The 15,300-nt window shown below is 43.4% G+C and overlaps 2 protein-coding genes across 2 annotated transcripts; both read left to right on the top strand.

The window, feature by feature from the left end:
* Nucleotides 1-370: 370 nt before the first annotated feature.
* On the top strand, nt 371-8,350 carry LOC127147113 (uncharacterized). The gene is made up of 3 exons (XM_051080808.1): nt 371-647; nt 1,929-3,134; nt 8,259-8,350. The coding sequence occupies exons 2-3, from the start codon at nt 1,934-1,936 to the stop codon at nt 8,306-8,308; spliced, it is 1,251 nt and encodes a 416-aa protein (XP_050936765.1). The 5' UTR covers nt 371-647; nt 1,929-1,933; the 3' UTR covers nt 8,309-8,350.
* Nucleotides 8,351-11,551: 3,201 nt separating this feature from the next.
* LOC103487185 (dnaJ protein homolog) lies at nt 11,552-14,855 on the top strand. The gene is made up of 6 exons (XM_008445412.2): nt 11,552-12,100; nt 12,552-12,714; nt 13,216-13,354; nt 13,447-13,723; nt 13,815-14,013; nt 14,352-14,855. The coding sequence occupies exons 1-6, from the start codon at nt 11,951-11,953 to the stop codon at nt 14,663-14,665; spliced, it is 1,242 nt and encodes a 413-aa protein (XP_008443634.2). The 5' UTR covers nt 11,552-11,950; the 3' UTR covers nt 14,666-14,855.
* The last annotated feature ends 445 nt before the right edge of the window (nt 14,856-15,300 follow it).

Raw genomic sequence — 15,300 nt, 5'->3', positions numbered from 1 at the left:
GGAAAAGAAAAGGAAAAGAAAAGAGAAGAGGGAGAGAAGAAAACCCTAGCCGCGCCGCCGCCGCCGCCGCGAGCCACCGCCGCCGCCGCCGTCGCGAAACCCTAGCCGCCTACCCACGCCACACGCACAGCCGCGCCAGAATTCGTCCAAGCTTCCTCGCACGCCGAAGCCGAGTCGAAGCCGTCCATTCACGCGTCTGCAAGACGACTGGAAGCCGAAGCCACCCCTCGCGCCGCTTCGATCCGAGGCAGATCAGCCGAAACTCGTCGCCGAGATCCATCTCCACGTCGAAGCCGCGTCGCCAGCCGAACGCGTCTGCAAATCGGAGCCGCGAACGCGCCTACACCCGAGCCGCACCGAAGCCGCGAACGCGCCACACGTGCCCAGCTCTCCCCGCGTGCAGCCGCGCCGCGCCGTGCGTTCCGCGTAGCCGAGCCGCGCCCCCTCCCTGTAGCAAGCCGAGCCGCACGCGAAGTCCCTGTACCGAGCCGAGCCGCGCCTACGCCAAGCCGAGCCGGTCCTGTCTTCTTCCAGTCGAGCCGCCAAGCCTGTTTTGGCTCCTTCCACCTAAATTTTTGCAAATTGGACCAAATAGCTGCTGCAGCTTAGGACTTCCTCAGTAGGAACTCATCTAGCAACATCTCGAGGTAAGAGATTTCTACTACTAGCCCCATGTGAGAATTTGATGTTGCATGTTCCTTCAGTGACATACGATGATGGTTGGGCTTACGATGTATGATAATATTTTATCATGATCTGACGAATGACATGGCCATACTTTGGCATAATATTATAGTAATGAGAACCCTCGAACCATATGTGACTGTATGATAGGACTGATGGACTTATGATGTATGTGACTGTATGATAAGACTGATGGACTTATGATGTATGTGACTGTATGATAAGACTGATGGACTTATGACGTAGGTGACTGTATAATGAGGACTATTAGTGACTGTTTGATGATAGCTGTAGTGGGGGATGAGATGGTGGTTATTTTCTGATGATAATTTGATGACGTATGCATATGTATGTTGGGATTGGGGTATCTGTTAACTTCTCCTATCTGAGTCGTACCTGCATGGGTGTCCTTCGGGATCACCACCTATTTAGGACTGTTAGGCTCGACGGGGCGCCAGTCCAGCATGACTATAGATATGACTCGAGCGACTCGACGGGGTCCTCGCATCCCGACGGTCCTAAGTGTCCCCTGGACACCGAAGACCAGAGTTATGTCCCTACGGGGCGCATGTTGCACGTGTTCGGGAGCGTGCCAGAGATTGGGTACTAGTTTCAGGACTCGATAGGAATGTTAACAGGCACCTAGTGGGACTAGTAGTGGGTCCCTTACTGAGTATTTTTATACTCATTCTCTTCATTTTATGTTTTCAGGTAGAGGACGAGGTAAGGGCAAGGGCAAACTGGCGAGCGACTCGAAGTGAGACCGTGAAGGGCCATAGGGACTACCGCTTCCGCTCATCTTTATTTCAGATTTTCGCACTTGAGTTCGAGTACTTTCATTATTTACCATCTTTATGTAGATAGGGCCCGCTTAGGGATTTTAAACTTAACTCGTATTTCTACATGTTACTTTAACTATCTTTCATAAATAAATTTGCTAGATTTCTTTGCATTTATTTACACCAGATTTTATGACTTAAGCACTGATCCTAGATTTAGTAACCACTTCGATTCAGCATAAAGAGTCGGGTCGTTACAGTTGGTATCAGAGCGCAGTGTTTTAGGTCCTGTAGACTGACTTATGATGTAAGTCATTTTGTTTTGATTTTTACCTCACCCTATGGCTATACGGTCCTTCGTCACTCGCCAGGTATGCCTAAAGCTTTACAAATATTAAGATTATAATGTTGCCTGATTAGATTAGACTTAGAGAGAGAATATTGAGCTCTAGTGGTGAATTTTAGGAAGAATGCCGCCACGTAGAGGTGCACGCCGAGGAGGTGGCAGGGGAGGCAGAGGAGCCGGTCGTGGCCAACCGGCGGAGCAACCTGCCGCGCCGCCAGTCAACCCCGACGTACCAGTCAACCCTAATGCACCGGTCACTCAGGCGGATCTCGCCGCAATGGAGCAGCGTTACCAGGCCATGCTGCAAGCTGCTCTAGCGCCGTTCCTCGCTGCTCAGCAGAACCAGGCCGCCCCTGTTCAGGACCAGCCCGTCATCCCTCCAGCCCCGGTGGAAGCTCAGCCGGTGCCAGTACAACTGTCAGCTGAGGCCAAGCACTTGAGGGATTTTAGGAAGTACAACCCGAAGACTTTCGACGGATCCTTGGACAACCCCTTTAGAGCCCAGCTGTGGTTGACATCCATAGAGACGATCTTCAGGTACATGAAGTGCCCAGAAGACCAGAAGGTGCAGTGTGCAGCTTTCTGTTTGGAGGATAGGGGGACTGCCTGGTGGGAGACTGCTGAGAGGGCGCTGGGAGGAGATGCCAGCAAGATCACATGGGAGCAATTCAGGGAGAGCTTTTATGCTAAGTTCTTCTCTGCCAACGTGAAGCACGCCAAGCTCCAAGAGTTCCTAAACTTGGAGCAAGGCAAACTGAGCGTGGAACAGTATGATGCCGAGTTCGACCTGTTGTCCCGTTTTGCCCCTGATGTGGTAAGGGATGAGGCCGCCAGGACTGAGAGATTTGTTAATGGCCTCAGGTTAGACCTCCAGGGTTTTGTACGAGCTCTTCGACCAACCACTCAGGCGGATGCTCTACGCATAGCACTGGATCTGAGCCTGCATGAGAGAGCTGGTCAATCTAAGGTTGTCGGCACAGGGTCAGCCTCGGGACAGAAGAGGAAGGCGGAGGCGCAGCCCGACGTAATACCACAGCGGACTCCGAGGTCAGGAGGTGTCTTCCAGAGACACCGTCGGGAGCTGGCAGCAGCTGGGAGAACTTTGAGAGAGCTACCCACTTGTACTACCTGTGGGAAGGTCCATGGAGGACAATGTTTAGCTGGGAGTGGAGTCTGCTTCAGGTGCAGGCAGCCGGGGCACACCGCTGATGCGTGTCCTCGGAAACCCTTAGAGACGACGCCACGTCAGCCTTCTGCTCCCCAGCAAGGGAGAGTCTTTGCCACGAACCGGCAGGAGGCCGAGCGAGCTAGTACGGTGGTGACAGGTACGCTCCCAATCTTGGGGCATTATGCTTTGGTACTATTTGACTCGGGGTCATCGCATTCATTTATATCCTCTATTTTTGTCAAGCATGCGGGTTTAGAAGTAGAACCGTTGGGTAGTGCCTTGTCTGTCTCTACTCCTTCTGGAGAGGTCCTTTTGTCTAAGGAAAAAATAAGGGCATGTTGGGTAGAAATAGCAAACCATACCTTGAATGTAACTTTACTGGTGCTAGATATGCAAGATTTCGATGTAATTTTAGGCATGGATTGGTTGTCAACTAACCATGCAACCATAGACTGTTTTAATAAGGAAGTAGTCTTTAACCCTCCTTCCGGGGATAAGTTTAAGTTTAGAGGAGCAGGCATGGTAGGTATACCCAAGGTCATCTCAGCAATGAAGGCGAGTAAGCTACTTAGCCAGGGTACTTGGGGTATCTTGGCGAACGTAGTAGATATGGCAGAACCAGAAGTTTCCCTATCTTCCGAACCAGTAGTAAGGGAGTACCCTGACGTTTTCCCCGACGAACTCCCAGGACTTCCGCCTCCCAGGGAGGTAGACTTCGCCATTGAGTTAGAGCCCGGCACCGCCCCTATCTCTAGAGCTCCTTACAGAATGGCCCCAGCCGAGTTAAAGGAGTTGAAAGTCCAGTTACAGGAGCTGTTGGACAAGGGCTTTATCCGGCCCAGTGTATCACCTTGGGGAGCCCCAGTGTTGTTCGTGAAGAAGAAGGATGGGTCGATGCGCCTTTGCATTGACTACCGAGAATTGAACAAGGTGACAGTTAAGAACCGCTACCCCTTACCCAGAATCGAGGACCTGTTCGACCAGTTACAGGGGGCCACCGTCTTTTCCAAGATCGACCTGCGATCAGGCTATCACCAGTTGAGGATTAGGGACGGTGATATTCCCAAGACGGCCTTTCGTTCGAGGTACGGACACTACGAATTCATAGTGATGTCCTTTGGTTTAACTAATGCCCCTGCAGTGTTCATGGATTTGATGAACAGGGTGTTTAAGGACTTTCTAGACCAATTCGTCATAGTCTTCATTGACGATATCTTGATCTATTCCAAGACTGAGGCCGAACACGAAGAGCACTTGCACCAAGTCTTGGAGACCCTTCGAGCTCATAAGCTATACGCCAAGTTCTCCAAGTGTGAGTTCTGGTTAAAGAAGGTGACATTTTTAGGGCACGTGGTTTCCAGTGAGGGAGTCTCGGTGGACCCAGCTAAGGTCGAAGCGGTGACCAACTGGCCTCGACCGTCTACAGTCAGTGAGATTCGCAGTTTTCTGGGTCTGGCAGGATACTACAGGAGGTTTGTAGAAGACTTCTCACGCATAGCCAGCCCATTGACCCAGTTGACCAGGAAGGGAACCCCTTTTGTCTGGAGCCCAGCATGTGAGAGTAGTTTCCAAGAGCTTAAGCAGAAGCTAGTGACGGCACCAGTCCTGACAGTGCCTGATGGGTCGGGAAGTTTTGTGATCTATAGTGATGCCTCTAAGAAAGGACTGGGAGGTGTCCTGATGCAGCAAGGTAAGGTAGTTGCGTATGCCTCACGCCAGTTGAAGAATCATGAGCGGAACTACCCTACCCACGACTTGGAGTTGGCAGCTGTAGTCTTTGCACTGAAGATATGGAGGCACTATCTGTACGGTGAGAAGATTCAGATTTACACCGACCACAAGAGCCTGAAGTATTTCTTCACTCAGAAGGAGTTGAACATGAGGCAGAGGAGGTGGCTCGAGTTGGTGAAGGACTACGACTGCGAGATCCTGTACCATCCAGGTAAAGCAAATGTAGTGGCTGACGCGCTGAGTAGGAAGGTTGCACATTCAGCAGCGCTAATCACGAAGCAGACCCCCTTACTCAGGGATTTGGAGAGAGCCGAGATTGCAGTCTCAGTAGGTGAGGTTGCCGCACAGTTGGCTCAGTTGACAGTTCAGCCAACCTTGAGGCAAAAGATCATTGCCGCTCAGCTGAGTGATCCTTACTTGGCAGAGAAACGTCGTATGGTAGAGACGGAGCAAGGTGAAGAGTTCTCTATATCCTCTGATGATGGCCTTATGTTTGAGGGACGCCTGTGTGTGCCGGAAGACAGCGCAGTTAAGACAGAGCTTTTGACTGAGGCTCACAGTTCCCCGTTTACCATGCACCCTGGGAGTACGAAGATGTACCAGGACTTAAGGAGTGTCTATTGGTGGAGGGGCATGAAGAGGGATGTAGCAGAGTTCGTCAGTAGGTGCTTGGTGTGCCAGCAGGTGAAGGCACCTAGGCAGCATCCAGCAGGGTTGTTGCAACCCTTGAGTGTGCCAGGGTGGAAGTGGGAGAGTGTGTCGATGGACTTTATCACGGGACTGCCCAAGACCTTGAAGGGCTACACGGTGATCTGGGTTGTGGTCGACAGACTCACGAAGACAGCCCACTTCGTGCCAGGGAAATCCACGTACACTGCCAGCAAGTGGGGGCAGTTATACATGACGGAAATAGTAAGACTGCACGGAGTACCAGTATCCATCGTTTCAGACAGGGATGCCCGTTTCACTTCGAAATGTTGGCAAGGGCTCCAACTTGCATTAGGTACGAGGCTGGACTTCAGCACGGCATTCCACCCTCAGACTGATGGTCAGACAGAGAGACTGAACCAGATTTTGGAGGATATGCTGCGGGCCTGTGTGCTAGAGTTTTCAGGAAGTTGGGACTCCCACCTGCATCTAATGGAGTTCGCCTATAATAACAGTTACCAGGCCACCATTGGTATGGCTCCGTTTGAGGCTCTGTATGGCAAGTGCTGTAGATCCCCTGTCTGCTGGGGCGAGGTTGGAGAGCAGAGGATGCTAGGCCCCGAGTTAGTGCAGACTACCAATGCAGCCATACAGAAGATCCGAGCTCGTATGCTGACCGCACAGAGCAGACAGAAGAGTTACGCTGATGTACGACGTAAGGACCTCGAGTTTGAAGTGGGAGATATGGCCTTTTTGAAGGTAGCACCGATGAAGGGCGTTCTGAGGTTCGAGAAGAAGGGGAAGTTGAGTCCACGTTTCGTGGGGCCATTTGAGATACTGGAACGGATTGGCCCTGTGGCTTATCGTTTGGCCTTGCCCCCATCCCTCTCAGCAGTGCATGACGTATTCCATGTCTCCATGTTGAGGAGGTATGTCGCAGACCCGACGCACATCGTGGACTTCGAGCCCCTACAGGTCAGTGAGAACTTGAGCTACGAGGAGCAGCCTGTCGAGATCTTGGCAAGAGAGGTCAAGAAGCTTCGTAGTCGAGATATTCCACTAGTCAAAGTCCTCTGGCAGAACCATGGAGTTGAAGAGGCCACATGGGAGAGAGAAGAGGACATAAAGGCCCAGTACCCAGAAATGTTCGAGGATTAGAGCTTTCGAGGACGAAAGCTTTCTAAGGGGGGAAGTATGTAACGCCCCAATGATCTTGTATCCTTTTTTCTTAGTATTTTTTTTTTATTTTATTTATTTATTTATAATTAAATAATGGAACTTATATCATTAAGATTTGGATTTTTCTTTTTTAAAGTATTAAGTAAACTCCAAATGAAATTATCTTGGTATTTAAGATTTTTATACGTATTTAAAAGTTGAGGGAAAGGAGGGATTTGTTGAGAAATTGGGTGAAATCTTAGAGAGAGAAGGGTGAAACTTGGAATTAATCAAAGAAGAGAAAAGAGGGAAATTATTTTATAAATAGGAAAAGAAAAGGAAAAGAAAAGGAAAAGAAAAGGAAAAGAAAAGAGAAGAGGGAGAGAAGAAAACCCTAGCCGCGCCGCCGCCGCCGCCGCGAGCCACCGCCGCCGCCGCCGTCGCGAAACCCTAGCCGCCTACCCACGCCACACGCACAGCCGCGCCAGAATTCGTCCAAGCTTCCTCGCACGCCGAAGCCGAGTCGAAGCCGTCCATTCACGCGTCTGCAAGACGACTGGAAGCCGAAGCCACCCCTCGCGCCGCTTCGATCCGAGGCAGATCAGCCGAAACTCGTCGCCGAGATCCATCTCCACGTCGAAGCCGCGTCGCCAGCCGAACGCGTCTGCAAATCGGAGCCGCGAACGCGCCTACACCCGAGCCGCACCGAAGCCGCGAACGCGCCACACGTGCCCAGCTCTCCCCGCGTGCAGCCGCGCCGCGCCGTGCGTTCCGCGTAGCCGAGCCGCGCCCCCTCCCTGTAGCAAGCCGAGCCGCACGCGAAGTCCCTGTACCGAGCCGAGCCGCGCCTACGCCAAGCCGAGCCGGTCCTGTCTTCTTCCAGTCGAGCCGCCAAGCCTGTTTTGGCTCCTTCCACCTAAATTTTTGCAAATTGGACCAAATAGCTGCTGCAGCTTAGGACTTCCTCAGTAGGAACTCATCTAGCAACATCTCGAGGTAAGAGATTTCTACTACTAGCCCCATGTGAGAATTTGATGTTGCATGTTCCTTCAGTGACATACGATGATGGTTGGGCTTACGATGTATGATAATATTTTATCATGATCTGACGAATGACATGGCCATACTTTGGCATAATATTATAGTAATGAGAACCCTCGAACCATATGTGACTGTATGATAGGACTGATGGACTTATGATGTATGTGACTGTATGATAAGACTGATGGACTTATGATGTATGTGACTGTATGATAAGACTGATGGACTTATGACGTAGGTGACTGTATAATGAGGACTATTAGTGACTGTTTGATGATAGCTGTAGTGGGGGATGAGATGGTGGTTATTTTCTGATGATAATTTGATGACGTATGCATATGTATGTTGGGATTGGGGTATCTGTTAACTTCTCCTATCTGAGTCGTACCTGCATGGGTGTCCTTCGGGATCACCACCTATTTAGGACTGTTAGGCTCGACGGGGCGCCAGTCCAGCATGACTATAGATATGACTCGAGCGACTCGACGGGGTCCTCGCATCCCGACGGTCCTAAGTGTCCCCTGGACACCGAAGACCAGAGTTATGTCCCTACGGGGCGCATGTTGCACGTGTTCGGGAGCGTGCCAGAGATTGGGTACTAGTTTCAGGACTCGATAGGAATGTTAACAGGCACCTAGTGGGACTAGTAGTGGGTCCCTTACTGAGTATTTTTATACTCATTCTCTTCATTTTATGTTTTCAGGTAGAGGACGAGGTAAGGGCAAGGGCAAACTGGCGAGCGACTCGAAGTGAGACCGTGAAGGGCCATAGGGACTACCGCTTCCGCTCATCTTTATTTCAGATTTTCGCACTTGAGTTCGAGTACTTTCATTATTTACCATCTTTATGTAGATAGGGCCCGCTTAGGGATTTTAAACTTAACTCGTATTTCTACATGTTACTTTAACTATCTTTCATAAATAAATTTGCTAGATTTCTTTGCATTTATTTACACCAGATTTTATGACTTAAGCACTGATCCTAGATTTAGTAACCACTTCGATTCAGCATAAAGAGTCGGGTCGTTACAAGCTCGATCTAAAAAGGTTTAACCAGTTAATCTTGGATTGTTGGAGCCCATGATCTATAGGTCCATTAGGTTCCCTTGCTTCCTCATATGGAATTAACTTAGAATAATATGTTGGAATAATTCAAATTGTTCGAAATAGGTAAAGAGAGTGAAACCGACAAATATATTTGATATAGTCATCGGTTATAAGTTTGAGATAGAGCTTTATGTTTAAATGTAATTTAAATATTAAAAATATGAATACAAATTCATATTCAGAAGCTCGGAATTGATGGAAATGGTCAAAGTTGTAAAAAGTAAAAATGTTGACTTTTGACTTTGAAAAGTCAAACTTTGACCATCTTTATATTCAAATATGAACTGAATTTCAGAAAAAGAAATGTGAATTAATGCTCGGGAGATCAAAATTAGTCCAAAAATCAAAATGATAAAAATAAGCCAAAATGTTGACTTTTGACTTGGAAAAGTCAAAGATTGACTTTGATTTAAATGGTCAAATGACCATATTGCCCTAGTCCACTAAGTTCCACTCATTGTTAGTGAGATATTAGGTGTTTGAGATTTTATAAACAAATAACATGCATTTTTGCATGTAATTTGCTTATAAATATGGTCTTTTTCAAATTGTGAAAGACTTTTGCCATTTTAAGAAAATTTGGAAATTACAAAAAACATTTCATTATTTTCCTCTTTATCTCAACCCTTAATCTCTCCTTCCAATTTTCATCTCTTTCTCAAATTCCTTCATTTAATCGGGTCCCACAATCTGGTTCTAAGTTTGGAGAATAGCGGGTCAACATTAGTAGTGGTCCCCAGTTCGAGATCGTAAGAAGATATCAAGAAATTGGGAAGCTACAAAGGTATGACTTCTTTTAACCCTAATTTTATTTTAATTAGGGTAATTTGCATGTTAACTTCTAAATTTGTTTAGATGTAATTAGAGTAAGATTTGATCTTAATTTCGTTGCGCATGTATCATTTTCCTTCAGCGATGACTTTCTTTGAGATCCACCACTCACAAATGAAGAAATGGCTAAGATTAAGAGAACACGACCCTAGTTCCTGTTAGGTTGCAAGAAAAAGAGGTTTTGGAGGAGCCTCTTGGTGACCATTTTTGAAGGGTAAACAAATCGCCTTTAAGGATGTAGGCGAGACACATGTGCTCTTCGCCATCAAAGCAAACAAACGATCAACCAGAGCACGTGGTGAAAGAAAGTGATGATGAGGATTTCTAATATTTATTTGTAATTACTTTTTTATTTATTTTTAACTTCGTTCCTCTCTCACAACTATATTTTCAATACTCATTTAAATATCTTATTTTATAGAAACAAAGATTAAGAATATTTTATAAAACATGACATATTTGATAGAATATTTACAAAATTTAGCAAAATTTTAAATTTTATCAATTATAGACACTGATAAATGACATTGATAAACAACGATAGAAGTTTAACAATTTAATGAGTATAATACAAAACTTGGTTACGTTTTGTAAACATTTAAATTTATTTCACTATATTTAAAAATGACACGTAAGAATAATATAGGAAAACTTACATAAATGTAACAAAACACCAAACTATTTACGGCCCGTGTAACAAAGTCCATAAAGTTAGTCATTTTTTAAATATTTCAGGTTTGTCCTTCTCTTCCTCACGATTTCTCTGCGATTTCTTTCATCGTCTTCCTCTTCGATTTCTTTCATCGTCTTTCTTCTTTTCCTCTTCTTTTTCTTTTCTACGATTTCTTTCCATCATCTTTCTTATTTTTCAATTGTTTTTTCACGTCGTTAAATCTTTCAACCGTATTTCTTTTTTTTTCTCACTGCGATTTCTTTCCATCGTATTTCTTCTTTTCTGATTTTGCAATTTCTTTCAACCATTTTTCTTCTTTTTTGATTCTTTTTTTACATCATTTAATATTTACATCTTCTTCTTTTCTGATTCTTTTTTTACGTCGTTTAATCTTTCCATCGTTTTTCTTCTTTTCTTTTTTTTTACGCGTTTATAAACAACTGTGTAAAAGACTGTGTATAACAAAATAGAAAAATCTATATAAAGAATCTTGAAATAAAATCATTTAGATTGGAGTAGCCAAATGTAAACGATCGTTTAAAAAAGTAAACGATCGTGTAAAAAAAAATAAAAGATCATATATAAAAAATCTTGAAAAAAATCATTTGGATTGGAGTAGCAAAATGTAAATGATCGTGTAAAAAAAGTAAACGATCGTGTAAAGAAATCTAAATGATTGTGTACCAAAAGAATTAAAAAAATCGTGTACCAAATTTTTTTAAAAAAAATCATTTAGATTGGGTTCCCAAATATAAACGATGTTGTAACAAAATTAAACAATAGAATTGAAAAGATAAATTGTAGCCATATCTAAACGATTGCATATGGATTGAACAATATGTAAAGGATCGCGTATAAATTGTATCAATATCTAAACAATCGCGTATAAATTATAGTTATATCTAAATGATCGCCTTCGATCGCCTTGTAGTCATATCTAAACGATCGCGTATAAATTGTAGCCATATCTAAACGATCGCGTCGTAGCCATATCTAAACGATCGTGTATAAATTATAGTCATATGTAAATGATTGCATTGTAGTCATATCTAAATGATCGCGTATAAATTGTAGTCATATCTAAACGGTCGCCTTGTAACTACTAAACGATCGCGTATATATTGAACCATATCTAAACGATTGCGTATGTATTGAATCATATCTAAATGATTGCAAATATATTACGCGCGCGTTATTGACGGCATAGTTGACAGAACATTTTTCTGTTTTCAAAATTGTTCTATACATTTAAATATTTTGTCGCTATGTTCTATTTTTGAGAAGACGCCAATAATATATTTAAATACAAGAACTTAGAGGAACCTGTATCCTTTTTCTTTTTAAATTTCTTCAACGATCAAGATATTGGTTAAAATTTGAGCAAGTAACGATAATGAAAGAAAAAAACCTTTAGACAAAAGAAGCATCTAGAACATCTCCGATGCAGTGGAAGCATCCAACGGTTAACATGATTCGACGAACGAACAAAAGCTAAAGAGACGGAATTCTAGACTCTTCTTCACAAAACGCGCACGATAGCAATTAAATCTCAGCCGTCCTTTTGATAAGCTTTTTGGTTCTATATAAACTTAAGTCCCTAGCAAAGTCGTTTAGCAAAAGAAGGAAAAAGTGTAAAGAAATTTGCATTTCGTGTCCAGAACCTTCGTATCATTTCTCAAACTTTGATTCCACGAAATTGGGGTTGCCCAGTTTCGATCGGATTTCAATTGGGTTTTCCATCGATTTGAAGAATAAAGATTTCAATTGTCTGAACCGGAAGCGAAGATGTTTGGAAGAGCTCCGAAGAAGAGCGACAACACGCGGTACTATGAGATCCTTGGAGTCTCCAAGAACGCGTCGCAGGATGATTTGAAGAAGGCTTACAAAAAGGCTGCTATCAAGAATCATCCTGATAAGGGTGGTGATCCGGAGAAGGTAACATGATTTCAATTTTTTTTTAATTGTCTCTCTGCTTTCAGTTTCTGTTGAATATCATTTTGAATTCTGTTGAAGATTTTAATGAATAATGATCTCCATATTTTGTTTCTTTCCGTGGTTCGTTTTCTTTTCTTTGTGGATTATGGTTCTAGTGTTGATATTACTGGAAACTCAATTGTCTGGAAAGGAGTAAATTTTACATGGACTTTGAAATTTCCCCCTTTATAAGGTTTTTTCCTCCATCTACCATCGTTTCCTTTGAGGCTGTGAACTGCGCAGAACTTAGAATCTAGTGATATTTATGTTTTTTAATCTAATTTACACTTTTTAGGCAATTTGGCTTGTGGGTTTAGATTTTTATTTTTTGGTGCTTTAAATTTCATACAACCTTTGATATTGATGTAATGCTTTGCGCACATGCTGATGGATAATGCCTTTGTTATTTCAGTTTAAAGAATTGGCTCAGGCTTATGAGGTTCTTAGCGATCCTGAGAAGCGCGAGATCTATGATCAGTATGGTGAGGACGCACTTAAAGAAGGAATGGGTGGTGGAGGTGGTCATGACCCCTTCGATATCTTCCAATCCTTCTTTGGTGGAAGTCCATTTGGAGGTGAGTGTTACGATTATGAACATTTTCTTGTATTTTGGTGTTATTCTTGCCATAATCGTTTTAGTATAAATATTAAAGGCATGACTGAGAGTAATTTTGGAGTAGCATTAATCACTTCTTTCAGGTTCACGATGACCCTAAAATAATGAAGTACGAAATCATGCTTAAAAGTGTTAAATAAAAATATTAAAATGATTATGAACGATAAAAGGCATGTTTGGAAGGTGATCAGAACATGACAAAAGTAATTTAATGATCTCAAAATCTCTTCTAAATATTTTTCGTTCTTAGGTCTAGCTTGGTGGCCTAAGCTTGAGATGTTTGGAGATACTATAATCCTAGAATTCGAATTAAAAATTTATGTTTAAGTGTATTCTCTTTTCAATTGTTTTGGGTGGGAAAGAATTGATGGAGTTGGCCATGAACATAATGCAATGAATGAAAGCACTCTGATACCATCTTATAGAAGAAAAGATCATAAGTCTCATTGCTTTTATGCAGGTGGTAGCAGTAGAGGCCGACGACAGAGAAGGGGAGAAGATGTGGTACATCCCCTTAAGGTCTCACTTGAGGATCTTTACCTTGGAACTTCCAAGAAACTTTCTCTGTCACGGAATGTGATCTGCTCGAAATGCAATGGGTTAGCCCTGTTTCTATGCCTGTTTCTGGTTGCGTTCTTTTTATGTAGATTTATGCCTTCGATGCTGATGTTTGTCGATGGTTGTGTTTCAGTAAAGGATCAAAATCAGGCGCTTCAATGAGCTGCTCTGGCTGCCAAGGAACTGGAATGAAGGTCACAATTAGGCACCTTGGTCCGTCGATGATCCAGCAGATGCAGCACCCTTGTAATGAATGCAAGGGCACTGGAGAAACAATCAGTGACAAGGACCGGTGTTCTCAATGCAAGGGTGAGAAAGTTGTTCAAGAGAAGAAGGTTCTGGAAGTTATTGTGGAGAAGGGTATGCAGAATGGACAGAAAATTACATTCCCAGGAGAAGCAGATGAAGCTGTATGTTATGAATGAATCTTCAGCGGTACTTTTTTATGTCACTTTTAAATTATTTTGGTACTTATTTGTTGTGTTTCTGTTTTTTGTACAGCCTGATACTGTCACTGGAGATATAGTTTTTGTCCTTCAGCAGAAGGAGCATCCAAAATTCAAGAGAAAGGGTGAAGACTTATTCGTGGAGCACACTTTGTCACTCACTGAAGCTCTCTGTGGCTTCCAGTTTGTTCTCACTCACTTGGATGGCAGACAGCTTCTCATCAAAACAAATCCTGGGGAAGTTGTAAAGCCTGGTAAGCAGAGCATTGAATTTGTTCTAATTTATCCGTTTCAGCTTTTAATCTGGCGATATTAGAACCCGATGTTATGGTATAAGAGTTTGATTTTTCTAGTATCTTAACCATTAAGAAATAGCCCTGTTGGCCAAGCCAATCGATAACATGTACTCTGAGGTTGAATCTTTGGACGAGTTCTAATAAGGAATCCTCAACGTTTCTCCAAGTCTTGGCCTTGGAGTGGGATGGTGTTATGTGTTAGGTTTTATGCATCGAATCAATGTTAGTACTTTCAAAGCTAATTTTCTCTTTCCCCTGCTGACTTTTGTGAACTCTTTTTCTATATGGAACTTCAGATTCATTCAAGGCCATTAACGACGAGGGGATGCCAGTGTACCAGAGACCATTCATGAAAGGGAAGCTCTACATCCATTTCAGTGTGAACTTCCCTGATTCCCTAAGCCCAGAGCAGATCGAAGCTCTGGAAACTGTCTTACCATCAAAACCATCATCCCAACTGACAGACATGGAGCTCGACGAGTGTGAGGAGACATCAATGCATGATGTCAACATCGAAGAGGAGATGCGGAGGAAGCAGCAAGCTGAGGCATATGAAGAAGATGAAGATATGCACGGTGGGGCGCAGAGAGTGCAGTGTGCCCAGCAGTAATCCTCGTTGAGCTGAAATTAACCTGAAATGAGTAGTCAATATGTTAGGTTTGTTTGTTTGGGGATTAGTGGTTGATGAGCTGCGTATCTTGTTAATGTGGCCGTTTTTGATGGGTGGCATTTGGAATTTTTTATATTCCGATAGGCCGTTACCAACTGATACAATATATAAAATCAATCTGGTTCTGATCTGTGAGCACTGCTATTTTATTATGGAGTTCCAAAATCCAAGCTGATGGTTGTTTCTTTTATGCTTCTTATTTTTTCTGTTCGTCTTTTTTAGCATACATGTTCATTTAGCAGAGCTATGCAATGCTTGCTCATTTAATTGTGCTATGTTTGTTTTGTTAGTGTGATTAGTGTTCTGTTTCTTGGATATCTATGCACTATGTAGAAAGTGAAAATTGCTATAGCAAATTGCTGAACATTGAAACATAAAAAGAATTCAATTATATAAATTGGGGACAAATTTAACATTAATGAAATTAAATTTGTGGATAAATCACATAATGATTAAATAACATAATGATTAAATCTGAATTATGTTTGATTTTATCCTATAACAATTTTCCTAATTTCGTTAAATTTTACGTTCTCCTTGTGTAAACTATCCTTTAGCCATTTTAAATTTAACAA

This window comes from Cucumis melo, chromosome 2 (genome assembly GCF_025177605.1).
Source record: "Cucumis melo cultivar AY chromosome 2, USDA_Cmelo_AY_1.0, whole genome shotgun sequence".
NCBI classification, from domain to species: Eukaryota; Viridiplantae; Streptophyta; class Magnoliopsida; order Cucurbitales; family Cucurbitaceae; genus Cucumis; species Cucumis melo.
Note: the sequence above shows the minus strand (reverse complement) of the source record. Positions and strands in the feature narration are given on the sequence as shown.

Excerpts from the sequence above, each read along its gene's own strand:
- LOC127147113 (XM_051080808.1), top strand. The coding sequence starts at position 1,934 with ATGCCGCCACGTAGAGGTGCACGCCGAGGAGGTGGCAGGGGAGGCAGA. Across the intron at positions 3,135-8,258 it reads AGCTAGTACGGTGGTGACAG|GTAGAGGACGAGGTAAGGGC; the intron begins GTACGCTCCCAA and ends TTATGTTTTCAG.
- LOC103487185 (XM_008445412.2), top strand. The coding sequence starts at position 11,951 with ATGTTTGGAAGAGCTCCGAAGAAGAGCGACAACACGCGGTACTATGAG. Across the intron at positions 13,355-13,446 it reads ATCTGCTCGAAATGCAATGG|TAAAGGATCAAAATCAGGCG; the intron begins GTTAGCCCTGTT and ends GTTGTGTTTCAG. Across the intron at positions 14,014-14,351 it reads TGGGGAAGTTGTAAAGCCTG|ATTCATTCAAGGCCATTAAC; the intron begins GTAAGCAGAGCA and ends ATGGAACTTCAG.